Source organism: Elgaria multicarinata, chromosome 4, assembly GCF_023053635.1.
Source record: "Elgaria multicarinata webbii isolate HBS135686 ecotype San Diego chromosome 4, rElgMul1.1.pri, whole genome shotgun sequence".
Taxonomy (NCBI): domain Eukaryota; kingdom Metazoa; phylum Chordata; class Lepidosauria; order Squamata; family Anguidae; genus Elgaria; species Elgaria multicarinata.
Window position 1 is genome coordinate 64,485,785 of NC_086174.1, and position 17,981 is coordinate 64,503,765.

The 17,981-nt window shown below is 42.4% G+C and overlaps 1 protein-coding gene across 1 annotated transcript in view; it reads left to right on the forward strand.

The window, feature by feature from the left end:
* The first annotated feature begins 715 nt into the window (after nt 1-715).
* RPS6KA2 (ribosomal protein S6 kinase A2) overlaps nt 716-17,981 on the forward strand; it is a 148,535-nt gene continuing 131,269 nt past the window's right edge. The window contains exon 1 of the mRNA XM_063124454.1: nt 716-924. Coding sequence (XP_062980524.1) covers nt 826-924 — 99 coding nt within the window. The 5' untranslated portion in view covers nt 716-825. The remainder of the gene's footprint in view (nt 925-17,981) is intronic.

The window sequence follows — 17,981 nt, forward strand, 5'->3', positions numbered from 1 at the left end:
TTAATAAAGGAGGCAAGGCATTCATAGTAGCAACTGGAGATATAAAGAAGCTACATAGTTTTGTAGTGGCCTGCCTGCCTGACTGACAGGAGAATCTCCCAGGAGAATCTCCTTTGTGAGAGCTCATCTCATCCCAAATCGGACCAGGATAATTATAGCTCTCTTTTTCTCTGTGTGTGTGCTGCGGTTTCAAGCTGCTTTAAAGCGGGAGTGCAGCAGGGCGCTCCCTTCCGTCCTTCGTGCGATCCAGAAGCCAGGAAATTGACAAAGACCCGCTACCCAGAGGTTGGCGGTGGGGCGGTGGGTGGGTGGATAGGTACGCGTAACAGGCGCATCTAACTAATTCTCCCGGGTTCTGCGGGGCTGGGATTTGGAGCTGTCGTGGACTAGAGCGCTCGTTATGCGGGCAGGAAAAGCCGGCTGCGATTGGACGTAGTAGGGACCGAAGGCGAGCGAGGGAGGGGGGGGGGTGGAGGCACACAAAGAGGGCGGAGGAGAGGCAGAGCGAGAGTTGGGCTTGCAGCGATGAAATGTAAACACCGGCGGCGGAGACCCAAAGCAGAGGGAAACGGCGTCTCATCTTTTCCGGCCAGCAAGTCGCGTGCTTGAGGTGTGCCTCCGAGGGCCTCCGCGCTCTCCTCCGGGACTGGATGCATCCGACAGGGGGCACGGAGGAAGACTCGCCCGCCCGCCCGCCGTCCCTTTCTTTCTTTCCTTCTTTCTCGGGTGGATCTAACGCCGGAGACTAGCGGCATGCCCTAGCCCGCGTCGCTCGGCCACTGCGGCGCCTTCTGCCGCTTTGCAGCGCCGGTCCCAAACGGGGCGATGGAAATGAATATGAAGAAGTTCACGGTGCGCAGGTTCTTCTCGGTGTATCTCCGCAAGAAGTCTCGCTCGAAGAGCTCAAGTCTAAGTCGATTCGAGGTAAAGGCAAAGCAAAACAAAAATACGAAAGGAAAGAAAAAATGATCGTGGTCGTGGAGACTTCACGGGTATTTAACAAATACTCGGTGTGGCTCTGAAAAGTTCGCGAGGCTGGGGCATCCTTTTCTTTCTTTCTTTGGTTTTAGTAATGCTTATTGATAGGAAATGTGCTAATTACATCGCAGATGCAAAAGTCTTGGAGCATGAGAAAAATGATCCGAATTGGGTGTTTCTTTCCTTTTTCCTTTTTTTAATGCTTCAAATAAAAAGAAAAAAGGAAAGGAAAAAGATGAGACTGAACAAAGCCGTATCGGTGGGGGGATCATTTCCTCAATTTCACAACTATTTCTTCAAATGTAGGCTGGACCATTTGTTTGTTTTTATTCTGCCCTTCCTCCAAGGAACACAGGAAGCATTCATGGTTCTCCCTGCCTTCTTGCCTCTTTATCATCATCACAGCAACCTTGTGAGGTGGGTTAAGCTGACACCACACTGGCCTGGTTCAGACAACACGCTAAACCACGCTGCTTAACCACAAAATGGTTAATGGAATGCATTAAGGTCAATGTATTCCCTTAACCATTTTGTGGTCAAGCAGTATGGTTTACCGTGTTGTCTGAACAGGGCCAATGTCTTTATTCCCCTGGAGCAGCAGTTTTAATACGTTTAGAGATCTCACCTCAGTGCTGTTATTTGTAAGGTTAGAAATCACTGTTCTTCAGCCTAAAGTAAAGAAGACTTCTGTGAAATTCAGAAGTCTTCTGAGCTGATAGCTGTGTTAGTAACACAGTGCAATGACAGGCATCATCTGGACCATTTCAGATCATGTTGCTCTTTGTGGCAAATGATGCAACTGTTCTTGCTTTGCTCTTACGACTGTTACGTCAAAAAGGACTCTGATAAAAGACAATGCAAAGGTTTCATAGAAACATAGTTTCACATCAGAAGTAAGTCCCATTGAGTTTAATGGGACTTCTTATGTGCAGTCTATGTATGCCTACTCAAAAATAAATTCCATTGAGTTCAATGGGACTTTCTCCTAGATAAGTGAATATAGGATTGTTGCCTGTTCTGCTCTTCCAGTTCTGCCCTCCTGTTCCGAACTACTGCAGCTGAGAGTTTGTCTAATTCATTGCATAGGATTCTGTGGAATCAGAAGAATCCATAGATGGTATATTATAGTATTTTGATGGTATTTTGTACTGTGTAAAAGAGGTTTTCTTTGCCTAGTCTATTGATATTGGCAGCCTTGGCAAGCATCTGCATTCGGCCCATGCACCACTGGCATTTTCCCCTGATAAGAAGCTATTCCTCCAAAAGGGTGTCAAAAGAACTAGAAAAATGTTTTGGGACAAATGAGTTGAAGGAAGTGCAGACACAGCATTTCTGCATACAAGAAAGGATCAGGATTTCTCTATATTGGCTTCCTTGATGCTGCTTTCTGACCCTCCACTATGAGTTATGATATTTTTGCATTTTAATATTTGCAGATTGTTATTATTAAAATATTATGAGCTTCTTTTCCTTTCCCCCATCCTTATACACTTTTCCACATTGAGGTGACTTCAGTGCCCTTGGTGTCATTAGCTAAGGGGAAGAGCCTTCAGCATGGTGGCCCCACTCCTATGGAATTCCCTGCCTCTGGAGGTCAGGCAGGTGCCAACTTTGTATTTCTTTTGGTGCCTCCTGAAAATGTCATTGTCCCAGGAAGACTTTCCTTGATGACCAGCCATGGTGCACTTCATGTTTTTCTTTTAAAAAAAATCTATTTTAAGGTGTTTTATTCTGGTTTTTAAACTTTATTTTATCTTGTACACAATTCTGAAATTTTGAATAGAGAGTGGTATATAGATATTGAAAATAAATAAGTAAGCTCTTCATGAAAATGAGGGGAAAAGCAGGCTTCCTCTAAACTACTGTAAGTAATTGAATTAAAAAGCAACAACGGGATTGTCAAGGTTAACACAGAGGAAGTTTTTCAAGTGCTAGTACTGGACCACAGAATCCTGAACTGACTGGCTGTAGCTTGAATAATTTGGAATTATTTTCTAAACAAGCAGTATCTGCATCTTTTCTTTTTGCTGTTCATAGCAGTGCTGACAAACTTCACAATTAAAAATGGAAAGGCTACATTGAAAAACTACTGCCATGAAAACCTTCCTTATCTGTCAAGGAACACAAAACCACTTTGCCCACTCTCATTTGCACTTATTTGTAGAGTTGTTGAATGTAATGCATGCAACGTGAATACCATGCAGTTTTCAGAAGTGGACATCTTCTACCAAGAAGGCCTATTGTAGTTTTTCATAGCAAGCTGAATACCAACTGTCAGTATAGTATGAAAGGCAATTAAAAATAATAATCAAAGAGTTCCTTTTACTAGACTCTACTCCTCAGGAATATGTTGTTACAATCGCCATTAAGGATTTCTTGTCATCTGGTTGTTGCAGAGCTCACATGAAATGTTTGATTCCCTGCCTTCCCTTTCCATCAAGCTCAGTCCAGAGTATCTTGCCATCTCAAGTGAGGCAGTGACAGTGCTGCAGCTGCCACCCACTCAGCCACTCACTCACTCGGCTAGCCCATCAGGCTGCCCGCCTAGCCACTCCCGCCTTGTGCCCCAGTTGTGAGGCTCCCATGAAAGGCTGGCTGAACTCTCATGATAGTTTGGCTGACCTCTCATGGGTGCCCCTTGGCTGGACCACAAGGGAGGAGTACAGTAGGTTGCCCAGTGAACCCTACCAGTCACTGTCTTGCTGCAGGAAATGCCACAGTGAGAGAGCGGCTGGCAGGGCTGTGCAGCAGAGTGGCAGCAGTGGGCCATCCTGGTGGGGGCAGGAGGAAAGTGGCACAATTTGCCACTCTTCCAGCTCTGCCACCTGGTACAGGTGAATGAGCCTGTGTAATGATAGAACCAGCCCTGCTTTCCACACTTCCACTTTGTGGAGGCTCCAGTGCTCTTAATTATTCATATAGAAAGGCAGGGTAAAAATACTGGAAATTAATATATAAGTGTTTACCAATGCAATCCTGTGCATGTTTACTTGGACCTGAGTTCCACAGTGTTCACTGGGACTTAATCCCAGCTAGAAAGGTATGTGTATGGATAGTGTCATGATGGTGTGGTGTAGTGGCTAAAGTGTTGGACTGGGAGTCGGGAGATCTGGGTACTAGTCCCCACTCAGCCATGGAAACCCACTGGGTGACTTTGGGCCAGTCACAGACTCTCAGCTCAACCTATTATTATTATTATTATTATTATTATTATTATTGCATTTTTATACTGCCCAATAGCCGAAGCTCCCTCCAGGGTTGTTGTTGTGAGGATAAAAATGGAGAGGGGGGGAGGATTATGTATGCCACCTTGGGTTCCTTGGAGGAAAAAAGGCGGGATATTAATGCAACAAATAAATAAATATAGTTTAATCACCAGGGGGCTTTGGACTTATATCTGAGTAGAGTCAGGAATTTCTTGTTCTGTTTTTAGTTGGAAAGAAACAATAAAGTTCTTGTCTAATTTCCTGACCAGTGTGCCTCTAAGGCAGCCTTTCATGACATGGCATCAGAAATCACATTTTAAAGTCTCAGATTTTAAACAAGACAAAGAAAATGGCATTGTTTCCTGCACCAGAATCCTTCAGCCTTAATCATCTTGCAGCATAGCCTAAATGGAAATTGCTTGCTTTCACCTAACCCCAGAGCTCTACAAGGAGGAAGGAATAGTGCAAACAAGTTCAGCCAGCAATGTTTACAAATCCTTTACTCTTGCTGAAGAGGGCTGCAAGCACAACTGTGAGTGTGTTCCTGCCAAATTTGATGCTCATCTCATCCCCAAGAGGAATGTGGTTTATGAGAGGGCCTGCTTCTGTCAAAGACTCAGATGCCTGGAGAATCTTTTGAGTCATTTGTTAGCATCCTGAACGAACAGTCTGATTATTGTGCTTTTGCTGATAAATTGGTGCTTAGAATTCTAGGCCAAGGACTTCCTGAAACAATGCAGTTAATAGAGAAGATAACGAGACAATCTGAGTTGATCAAAACCCAGTTCAGGAAGTAAAGACAATTTAGGAATGACTTGAAAGAGTTAACCTCTACTTCACAAAACATAGGAAGCAGCAGCTGCAACTGTTTTAAAAAGGGCAAATCTGTACCTAGTATCTCTGCAAAAGGAGTGGAAAAGTAGCCCATCAATTACAAAAAACCTACCTTGCAGTAAAGGTCCCACTGTTTCAGACAGCATGGCTGAGAAGTGGAGGTGAAAACCACATGGGACAACGCTGAACAGAAATATTTTATACAGAAGAAATAAGCAGTTTTTACAATGTCATATATAAAGAGAAGTACAGGCTTCTGGTATATTTTCAACCTGTTTCGCGAGTTGCTTCTTCAGAGATTATTGATTATTAACTGCAAAGACATAATTAATAATAGATAGAATTTTAGTGAAAATCCCAGAGGAAGATTTACACATCCAGTTTTATTTTTTGTTTATGTAAAGTATTGTGAACTCACCACCATCAAGAAGGCTATTGCCGTGGACAGATAGAGGGACCCATTCCTCAATTCCACACTGAAACTCACTGTAGAAAAGTATACATATTGATATGAACTATCTGATATAATAATAATCATAACATCAATAGGGCAATAGTAATTTGAAGTCTCGGCCAGAACTGTAAAGCCTCAAGTCGTGGTGATTTTTTTCATTACAGCTGGTAGCTGTTAGTAAATTCAAGGACATTTTATATCAGTAAAGGCTGATTGCTCAAATGAAAACAGCCGTAACTAACCCAAATACAGTGAGTATTCTATATTGATGTTTAAGCCATTAGCCTGTATTGAATTTAATCTAAAAATCCATTCCGCCTCTTTTCTTAGGAGTAAATTGTCATAATCACACCAGTTGTGGTTGTGCATATGGATCCTATCGATCACCAAAAATCTGAAATCATTGTACTGATGAGAATAGTCAATAAAGTCCTGTACTAGCAGTTTTAATTTTGAGCGATGCTCAACAATCAATGTCCGAATACATCGAGCTGTTTTTCCAACATAAATTAAATTGCACAGGCAAATAATAATATAAATAACCTGTTTGGTCGAACAATTTGAAAAGTGCTGTAAATGGAAGTTTTGATTATCAATGGGATGATGGAACTCCCTTATTTGAATTGCTAAGGCACATCTGAAATGTCCTCTGATTTCATCTAATGGTTTATTTGGAGGGTCAATATCAGAATGTATTTGGACAAGGATTGTTGAGCATGTGGAGATGTTCACAACATTAGAGGGATTTGCCTAGCTAGAGCAGCAAGGTGCAGGAAATGTTCAAAAATGGGGAACTTAGCTAACATGGGTGGTACCCAGATGGTGCAAGAAGTGACCACAACAGTTGAGATCCTATTTCTCTTAGACTACATATTTTGTAAGGACATACAAAGGACATATTATAAGATAAACTTAACTCTTTGTGGGACAACTGTTAATTTCAAAATTGATGTCTTAGTTATTTCGGAGGAGATCTACAGATAATTCTAGAAACTTCCCCCTCCCCAAAGACCTGTATAAGGCAAGATTATATATATGCATGCCTGCTCTGTCTTGGGTGCTTTACCACACAAACAAGCTACAAAAAGGAAGTCATTTGTGTTCACCATGTATAGGAAATGAGGCCATAATTCCTCGGTCACAGAGTACTCCAGAATGGGACAACTGAGAACAGCAGGAGAAATAGGAAGCCTTGTCATCTTCTCTATTAACTGCATTTGGAGACAAAAAAAAGGAGAACCTATAAACATTTTAATGACCTGATGGCAAACCATACAGTGTACAAACACAGAATCCTCATTCCCTTGCTTTACAGTTGTAAAGGGAGCTGAAAAGGATAGAGCATGGCAAAGTTAAGGAAATCACGCAGCCAACCTCATGGTGTGTGCACCAATGTTCCCAGTCATTGTGGAAAATTAGATAATAGACATCTGTGTAGAACTTTAACAGTGTAATGAAGCTGTAGTTAGAGAAAAATATGTACTTCCAACACTGGAGGAACTACTCCTGAAAATGCTGGAGGCCAAACTATTTCCCAAATGGGCTGCCTCAAGTAGTTTTTCTTTGGCAAATCAGAGCACTACATTGACTACATTTATCACACCCTTTGGGAGTTTTTGTTGTCAATGCTTGCCATTTGGAGTAAATGCTCTCTAGATTTTTGAAAAGATGACAGAATACCTCAGTCCTAAACTGAGCCATTGTCTTCAAGGATGACATCCTAATACAAGGCACATAAATGGAAGACCACAACAATGCTCAAATTCTCATAGCAGTGTGAGGAATTGAAAAACAGCCCCCAAATCTGGGAACTGTAGTTTGTTTTCCTGAACAGCAGAGAATGCAGGAACTGCCTGGAAGCAGCCTTTGGCTGTAGCCACTGCTTCTGATTTCCTCAACCCTACTTTACTGCCTAGTTAGTGAGTGAACGTATGGAGAAGTGGGGAGGAGGGAAATTGGCAGCCATTTCACCCACCAAGGCAAAATAAAAATAAAAATACCAAGGCAAAATTTGATGGAGATTGGACTTTGCTTGTAATAATTTGGGGATTTCTGAACTGGGGAGTTTGGTTTTGGGGTGGGGGTGGGGGCAGTGACACTCCAAAATCTTTCTCAATCCCTAATTTAAGCCACTCTGAAGCCAGTGAAAGAACTGCCAGCCCTACGTTGATGCGTATGGCCCTCGTACATTGGCTCAAAATTGTCTCTGCAAGTCCTTGGGAGAAAAGTTAACAAAAGCGATCATTCCGATTCTCTGTTACAGTAAGAGCTCCAGATTATCAATTGGATCCCGCCCAATTGATTCTGGTCTTAATGGTTCTGCTTCTGCAGAATTCAATAAGGCTCTAAAATAAAGCTCAGTTAAATTCCAAGCAATGAACACAGGGCTCATACAGGACCATCCCCTGCAAATTATATTGTAAACTCGGTTTTAGAACAAAAGCAACTCATCTTTGTTCCCTTGTATTGACCACATGGAAGCCACAAGATATTTCAATCACCTGCTATTCTGGTACTGACAATTTATTCCATTTACAGTCTTTAACTGTGAGATGTCTTGTCCCTGGCTGTAAGGTGGCAGCTATTAGAGCAAAACCAAAACAGGACAAAAGAGCTTTCCTGTTTCCAATTAGAAAATGAAAAGTAAACCAGATGTCTTTGGCTAAAGATATGTCCACATGCAGCATTGTGGTCTAACTAAACAAATGTGAAAAACACTAAGCCTCTGCCAGACAGTATATTTCTAACACCAAGTCCATTAAACAAATGTGTATGTCAGGTAATTAATATTCTCTTTAATTTTAAAAAAAGGATGCTGTCTACTTATTCTGACCCTCAAGAGCATTTATTAGGGTGTTTGAAATACCATTGGACACATCTTTTTTTTTTATATAACAGGCATCTTTCTAGTGCAAATTTAATGCTTTTGCTCTCGTTTTCCCACTTCCTCCATGGCCAATGAGTTCATCATGTAAATTACATTTCTGCTGGATTTATAATCTGCTTAAGTAACTGGAATGTAAAACTGACTTAACCAGATTGTGTACACCCCATTCTGTTTGCATATCTGAGTGTTTTATGTGAATTAATGGCAGCACTGCCCAACTGTTGGTGTACCTTCCATCCACTTTTAAGGTGTGGTGGCTTAGGAACCCAAATAAGGGCTCTATACAGACCAATACTCATATAATTTGTTCATCCGTTTTCCCTCAATATGTTTAAGAATTCCCCTGTTTAGAATACAATTCCCTTCAGACAGATGTTAAGATTATCTGAACAAGACAATCCAGCTTCGTAGGTTATGATGCTGGCTTGTTGAAATAAAAAATAATACATGCCAAGCACAGTTCTCAGTTTAACCAAAACAACAAGCCGCATCTCACGCTATAGTTGCAAAGACTGTGACCACTGTGCCTGCCCAGTCTGCTGTCTAGGTGCTGACAGTGGATGGGCAACTTCAAGGCCCCTTTCTAACTCTTCCTGCTGATGATTCTTTATCTTTAAACCAGGCTTGGGCTGGATGGTCTTTCAAAGGGAGGAAAGCTTCAAATAGAGGACTGTCATCTATAAAGTAGGTAACATGACCACCCTATCTATTGAGCACTTTTGGCAGATTTAAGTGAGCTACATATTGAATGCTGACACATAGCAAGGCAGAGAGGGATTAAAGTGTTTATTTTGGCTCCTTCTCAGCCCAACACACATGTTAGTGATTCTGAGAGAAGATTTCTTAATTCTGCATTCAATGCTATTTATCACCTTGTTCTTCCACATCTTATATTTCTTGGCTCTTAGGATTGCCAGATATGATATGAGATAGACTGCAATACCTGTATACAAAGGACAATTTTAGCAGCTACAGTTTTGTCCTATGATGGGAAATGCTGAATTGGCCAAAACATTCTGCTCTATTCTACCCTCATGCTGAGCTTTACTACACAAGGCTATTTATTGGCTATTAATCAGCTGTATCTACTTTCAGTTTTGTTGCAAAATTGAGATCCGGGCATTACACAAGGAGAGTTTCCTTTCCTGCTTTTCTGCTACAAATGGGAGGGCCCTGGCTCAGTGCTAAATCCCCTGTTTTGCATGCAGAAGGTCCCAGGTTCAATCCCTGACACCTCCAGGTAGGATAGGAAAAAAATCTTGCCTAAATCCCTGGAGAGCCTTTGCCAGTCAGTGTCAACAATACTGGGCTAGGGGTTTGACTCAGTAGAAGGCAGCTTCCTCTGCTCCTATGTTTGTACCCTCTAGTTGGCACTGTAGTGTAGCAGAATAGTACAAATGTGCAAGAGAAGATTGCACCTTCTTTTGCTTTCACAATTAAATTATTTATTTATTTTATTTATTTATTTATTACATACCGCCCAATAGCCGAAGCTCTCTGGGCGGTTCACAAAAATTAAAACCATAATAAAACAACCAACAGGTTAAAAGCATTTTAAATGGAGCATTTCCCCCGTTTTTTTTTTTTTTAAAAAAAACTTGCCGAAAGTGCTTGTTAGACACAGAAGCAAAACTGGAGGGTCACAATGTAATCTAAAGAGCCCATAAACAACTATGAGTAGGGAATGATGATAAATGAGTCATATAAAAAAGTAGGCGTGTGATCCGCTTCTCCTCGGATCGGAGAAGCAGAAGCAGATCGGGGTGATCTGCCTCCACTACAGGCGAAGGAGAAGCAGATCAGGGGGTTGGAGAAGCATGGTGAAGAGAAGCAACCATAAGCGAATCACTTCTCTTTTCGCGGAGCGCTCCGCCCACCATTTTGGATTTTTTTGCCCATAGGATTGCATTGTGGAAAAGATTAGTGGATAACTTTTTTGTTTTTCAAGCTATCTATTTGAAACTCGCTGTGCTTAGAGTGTTGTGGGTGGGGGGTCATTTTGAGCCTATTTTCAGCATTTTGCGTGCTGTGGTGTGCTTGCTATATATTTTTTTAAGATAGGGTAAAAAAAGCGGGAGAGTTACCTTTTCGAAGTGCTGAGAGGCAGATTCAACTCCCAATCATGATCACCTGATGAAGCATCCTCCAATCCCAAAGTTGGAGGGGTGGATGAGCAAAATGGGATACTTAGTAACTTGGGATACTGGGAAACTTTTCTTTCTTAGTCTCTGAACGGACTTTTCCCAGTGTTTTTTTAAACAGTAGCCCCACCAAATGCACAAACACAACCTGAAATCATATACTAAGCAAATAAATAACAGATAGGAAACACAGCACTGCTACCCACCCTAACCTTGGGGAACAACTGAATAGATGTGGTGCAAGGGGATGAGGTCCCCTAGGGCATGTGGACGTGCCCAGTGCACACACACTGTCCTGTGCTTGGAGGGTCATCAGAGCCCTCCAAAGATAAACCAGTGGAGAAGCTATGCCTGTCATGAGTTGAAGTGTCAGGTAGCTTCTTAAAAACTGGTACTTACTTAGGGCCAGTCAAATTGGCATAATTCCCCCTCCCCCTGGGCACGTCCATTTTCCTCTTACTGGTAAAAGACAGACATAGCCTTTAAAAAAAATTCTTGTTGTTGTTTATTCAGCAACACTGCTGCTTTTAATTCCACCCCTCCTTTATTTATTTATTTATTTATTTATTTATTTATTTATTTATTTATTTCATTTTATATTTATACACCCCATAACCCAAGCTGTCCTGGCTTTTCCTCTTCAGTGAAGTCAGGCAGGTTTTCATTGTGGTTCAACTCCTTATTGTTGTTGTTGTTATTATTATTATTGCTATTAATATTAATTAGTACTGCTATTGTTAACATTATTATTATTTTGTTGTTGTTTAATAATGGCTGTGATCACAATGCAGTCAATCAACTCTGAAGCAAGGATCACAAAGCTTTACTCTTATCCTCCTAGCCTCCTAGTTATGGGATGCAAAAGAAAAGGCATCTCTCTGTGCTGCTCCCGCCTGACAGGGATGGTTTGCATTAATGGCTTTGAAACAATCCTTGGCTCACTTCGTTGTGCCCCTAGAAATGTCTGCTCCATGCCTGCCTTCCCACCTCTGCCTGGGTGCTGTTGTTTTGGGGTATCTGCTGGGACTGACTTCCCCATAGATCTATGGCATCTCTGCCTGCCTCTCTGCCCGCCTGGTGCCTGGGAGCTGTACTACATAATGGGCTTTGTGGTTCAACCCCACAAGCCTCCGGCATGCTTGCTCCCAGTGCTGCCTGTCCTCCTCCTCTGTGGCCGCCTTGCAGGGATGGTTTTTGTGTGTCTTGCTTTGACTCAGGGGATAAGTCCTTCCTGCACTCACTTAGACTTTTTGAAGTTTCAAATAAATTTTTCAAGTGTGGAAGAAGATTCACATTTAGGTTTATCTACTCCCCAATTCATGGCATGTTGGGATTTCCTTTGAAATGGCCATGAATAAAGCCCATTGAGCTGTCTGCAGCTTTAAAAATCCCTGAGATACTGGGGTGTCAGATTTTCAAAAATCCCCCAATAATCAAGGGAGACTTGGATTTGCTTGAGGCTTGGCATGCATGTGTATACATGGATCAGGTGTCATGGTGCCTAATTTGAGGGTTCTAACATGAAAATTGACAGAGTTCTAGCATGGGACTTGAATTGGGGTGAGTTAAAAGGGAAAACCCTCTCTGCCTGTCAAGCAAGCAAGTGGTAGCAGTGATGAGAAAGTGGATGAAAAGAAGCAGCAGCTAGTGACAATGGTGGTGAGAAGGTAGACTCACTGGGGGGGGGAGGCTTTGGGGGTGTTTTGCCCAAGGGCCCTCAAAAACATGAGGCTGGCACTGGAACTAACTTAGCCCTTGCCACAACCCACAGCACCACCCAGATTCTCTCCTTATGGTGCCAGTTTGCCACTGGCCATTGGGGTTATGTCTGTAGTATATGCCACCAGCAAAATGTTAAGCTTGAAAAGTGGTATAAAATGCTTAAATAAATAAATAAATAAGAGTTTGTTTGTTGGTTGGTTTTTAAGAATGCATTCACTATTTCATACTTAGCATCTCCCTCTTCTAGCACAGAGGAACTAAGTTCCACCCAAGTGGCATAAATAAGTTTGCATTGCTTATTTATTCATTTATTTATTTATTTCATTTATGAATTCCACTCTCTGCTTAACATCCATCCAGGGCTATATATAATAAAATAACATTAAAAACAATAGGCACAGGTGCACAACCATAAATTAAAATCTGATAGCTATGATAAAAATTGAAGTTAGAGAGTGAGATAAAACAACATCAAGCAGCATTAATAGTCTGATGGAATATAACAGACTTTAATACCAAATAGAAACAAGGGAGCTAATCACACCGTCCTTGAGAGAGAATTCTACAATTCAGGTGCAGCTACCGAAAAGGCCCAGCGTGCCCCTGGCTTCCAAAAAGGCCACCAATCTGGCATCTCTAAAGGGCAGGATGTATAACAGGGCCTCCAATGATGATGGTAAATTGCTGGACAGGTTTATATGGGAGGCAATGGTCCTTTAGATAACCTGGTCCCAAATAGTTTTGTAGGTCAAAACTAGCATTTTGAATTGTGTCTGGAAAAAACCCATAGAAGCCAATGAAGTTAACCCAGGACCAGGGTAATGTTGTTTCCAAAGCATCCTGCTTCCAAAACTCTAGCTGCTATATTTTGTACTAGCTAAAGATTCTGAACACTTTTTAAGGGCAGCCCCATGTAGAATAAGTTACAGAAATGTCAGCAGGAATCTAAACTGTGGCTAGAGCTTCCTTCCCCAGGAAGTGGTGCAGTTGGTGCATCAGCAGATGCTGGGCAAAGGCATCCTTGGCCACTGCTGTCATCCAATCCCCCAGGGGCAGTGCTGGATCTAAGAGCACCCCCAAACTTCATACCAGGTCCTTCAGAGTAGGTGCTACCCCATCCAGAACAAGCTGTACCCCCAATCCCAGATTAGATGGTTTACTGACCTACGGAGCGTCAATCTTGTCTAATTCCCCCCCCCCCCCCCAGTCTGTCTGTTTACCTGCATCCAGTTCCTCACTGCATTCAGGCAACTCTTTGTCCATTATATTTTCCATTCATAGGAAATATTTTACCCCTCAAGGAAAACACTCTCACTTAATTGTAAGATAGTACCTATTATTTTCTCTTTCTTCATGAAGAATTCTCATTGGCACTAAAAGAGGCAGGATTCATAAATGGCTTGGTGGCAGAGTGTAGACCTGCAAAATCTCAGATGAGTTTCATACTTCAAGAGCAATGTCAGTTTTATGAATCACTTTTTCCTTTTCCATTGGAACAGTCCATGTTCCTGTTGCTTTATAATACTGAGTCACTTTGCATAAACTTTGCGATTGCTGCCAACTCAGAGAGGGAAGGAAAAAGTTGTTGGCATGGCTACAACACAGATAGGGTGCAACAGACCTAATAGATTGCCTCTTGAATAAAAATGAACGGGGAATTTACTCAACAAAATCATCCCTAATAAATGCAAGAAATGTGGGGCATGTGAGCATGTAAAATAGAAAGTAAATTTGATTTTAAAAAGTTTCCCCCCTGTGTATATCGGACTGCATAGTTCATTGGAATTGGAATGTCCCAACTACATTCTACTGAGCTTAGTGGAATTCAGTGGGTTCCTGTGGCTGCTGGGGCATTTTGATGTTGTAGGCTAGACTATGTATGCATGCGCAGAGGCCTCTTGTGCTGAAGTGACATTAACATGCCACATTGGTGCAGCATGCTTCTGTATATGTACAGGACAGCTACAACATTGATGTATTTATTTTATTGATATTTATTTTATTTATTACATTTATATACCGCCCCACAGCCAAAGCTCTCTGGGCGGTGTACAACAGTTAAAAATGGTAAACATTAAAAAGTATACAAAATTTAAAAAACCATCAGAAATATAAAAACAACAGTATAAAAACAACAGTATCTAGAGTTATGCCAGAAGCCTACTGGAGTCCCCTGTTTCTGGCTTGGAGCCATTGGCAGAACATTAAATCCCCCAGTGCACAATGGTTATTCTCAAATGTGAGGGGCATTTCTCTTGTTCTTAGTTCTTGGTGACTTTTAACAGATCCTCTCCTGTCAGTCTTAAATGATAGGAGGGCTCATAGAGGAGGCCCTTGGAAGCCTACCTCCCAGAAGTGCCTCTGACACATTGCTGGTGCTTAGAAAATGTTCAAATGGCAGCAGTCCTTTCCCCAATGCTATTTAATATTTACATGAAACCACTGGGAGAGATCATCCAGAGGCATGGGATGGGGTGCTATCAATATGCTGATGACACCCAAATATATTTCTGTATGCCTTCGACAACAGCATCAGCTAAGGATAGTGTGTCTCCTCTGAATGAATGCTTGGAGGCGGTAATGGGCTGGATGAGGAAAAACAAACTGAAGCTGAATCCAGACAAGATGGAGGTGCTTGCTGTCAAAGGCCACAACCTGGGTTTGGAGGTGTGTCAACCAGTTCTGGATGGTGTTACACTCCCCCTGAAAGACTGCATTCGCAGCTTGGGGGTGCTTCTGGATCCGTCGCTCCAAATGACAGCCCAGATAGATGCGACGGCCAGGAGGGCCTACTATCAGCTTCTGCTGATACATCAGCTGCGCCCCTTGCTAGAGTTAGAAGACCTAAAGATGGTAGTGCACGCGCTGGTAACTTCGTGGTTCGACTTCTGCAATGTGCTCTACATAGGGCTACCTTTGTGCCTAGTCCGGAAACGTCAGTTAGTCCAAAATATGGCAGCCAGGCTGGTCACTGGTACACCTAGGGGTGACCAGTTTTAAAATCTCTTCACTGGCTGCCAATTAGTTTCGGAGCAAAGTATAAAGTGTTGGTTATTACCTTTAAAGCCCTACATGGTTTGGGTCCAGGCTACCTGCAGGATCACCTTCTCTCATACAATCTGCCCTGCATGCTCAGGTCCTCTGGGAAGAATCTACTTCAGTCAACCAAAACTAGGGTGATGGGTATTACCCAGAGGACCTTCTCTTCTGCTGCTCCCAGATTGTGGAATGGCCTGCCAGAGGAGATTCGTCAACTTGACAGTTTTTTAGCATTTAAAAAAGCAATAAAGACTGATCTCTTCCTGCAGACCTATCCAGTGAAATTTTAGAATGTTTTTTAGGATGTTTTAATTAGGGGTGTGCACAGACCCCCCCCCCCCGCTCTGCTTCTCTTCCAGATCCATGATTTGTGGATCGGGCCGCTCTGCTCTGCCCCCGCTCCGCCTATGTCTGCTCCGCTCCGCTGCGGAACTCCGGATCCGGATCGGAGCTCTGTTTCCCCCCCCCACATAGGCTTGCATTGAAAGCTAAAAAAGTATACAACTTTTTTCTATTAAAGTTAGAAACCTCAAGTTGGGCACCATGACACCTCATGGAAGTATACACACGCATGCCAAGTTTCAAGCCAATCCCATCATCCCCTGATTTTTGGGGAATATTTGAAAATCGGGCACCCCATTCACACCCCTTTCGATAGCTCCGTCAATTTGCATGTCAGAAACCTCACCTTTGGTCCCATGACAGCTTACCCATGTGTCCACATGGATGCCAAGTTTCAAGCCAATCCCATCATCCCTGGATTTTTGGGGAATTTATGAAAGTCGGACACCCCAGTATCTGCAGACAGCTCAATGGGCCCATTTCAAAGGAAATCCCAACATGCCATGAATTGGAGAGTAGAGATAAACCTAAATATGAATCTTCTTCCACACTTGAAAAATTGATTTGGAACTTGAGCACAGGAAGGATTTCTCCCCTGAGTCAAAGCAAGACACACAAAAACCAAACCATCCCTGCGAGATGGGCAGGGGAGGAGGGAGGGAAGGCAGGCTGGCAGCAGACATTTCTGGGTGCACAAGGAAGTGAGCCAAGGATAGTTTCAAAGCCAGTAATGCATATAAAATGGAATAAATAAATAAATAAATAAATACATAAACAAAGGAGGGCTGGAATTAAAAGCAGCAGTGTTGCTGAATAAACAAGAAGAATATTTTTTTTAAAAAGGCTATATCTGACTTTTACCAGTAAGAGGGGAGTGGACGTGCCCAAGAGGAGGGGGAATCATCTGCCAATTTGACTGGTCCTGTCTAGATACTAGTCTTTAAGAAGCAAACGATCACTTCAACTCGTGATAGGCATTCTCTCCAGTGATTTACCTTTGGAGGGCTCTAATGGCCTTCCAGTACAGGAGAGAGTGGGGGCACGTCCACGATGAGATGCCCTAGGGGAGCTCATCCCCTTGCACCACATCTATTCAGTTGTTCCCCAAAGTTAGGGTGGGTAGCAGTGCTGTGCTTTTTCTATCTCTTATTATTGGCTTAGTATATGATTTCAGGTTGTGTTTGTGCATTTGTTGGGGCTACTGTTTTAAAAAACACTGGGAAAAGTCCGTTCAGACTAAGAAAGAGAAGTTCCCAGAATCCCAAGTTACCCGTTTTGCCTATCCCCTCCTCCAACTTTGGGATCATGTGATCATGACCGGGAGTTGACTCTGCCCCTCAGCCCTTCGAAAAAGATATTTTCCCGCTGTTTTACCCGATTTTTCCAAAAATTCTAGCAAGCGAACCGCAGCACGCAGAGAGCTGAGAGTAGGCTCAAAATGACCCCCAGCCACGACTCTCTAAGCACAAGAAGTTTCAGAAAGATGGCTTCAAAAACAACACAGTTATCCCCTATTATCTTCCGCAATGCAATCCTATGGGTGAAATTTTTCAAAATGGCGATCGGATCGGTCCGCGAAAAGAGAAGCGCTCCGCGTATGGGCGCTTCTCTTCGCCGTGCTTCTACGGGTCCCCGGTCCGCTTCTACTCCGCCTCTGGGCAAGGCAGAGCAGGCCAATTCGCTTCTGATTCTCCGCTTCTAATCGGAGCGGAGCCCTAGTTTTAATCATGTATACTATGTTTTTAATCAGTTTTTAATGTGTTTTATATTCATTGTTGTTCCCCACCTCGATCCAAGTGGAGAGGCAGGTAATAAATTTATTATTATTATTATTATTAAAGATTTCTTTCCTTTGATACTAACAAAATGAATAGATTACAGCCTGGTTTATATTGGCTCTGAAATCCAGCAAACTCTGGAACTATAATCTTGTGAACACTTAAAGAAAAATGAAGCAAGTAGTAGTAGCCAATATAAATTGAAGAACAATAGCTAAAGAAGTGTCATTTCCTTCTTTCACAAGATAAATGGTTAAGGGGAAAACTGGGGTCATCTGTGGATTTTGGGAGGATTTTTGTATAGGAAGGATTTTGGAATAGCTTTGTTGCACAATTCCCTTTTTGTATTTCAATGAATATAGACTAGACAGAATCACTCTCAAGGGGGTGCAAGCCAGTGGAAAGGATATTGTCAAAGAGTGGAGCTGTATTATATAATGCCATACTGGGATTTGGTGTCATGTTAGATCCTTAATGAGTTTGATTTTGGGTCCAGTATAGGCCAGCAATTTTATTGAACCAGTTTTCACATAAAGGAAAGCATGTCCAGTCTTGTTTTAGCAGAAAGAGATGCATTTGCAATGACTCACAGATGTAAAA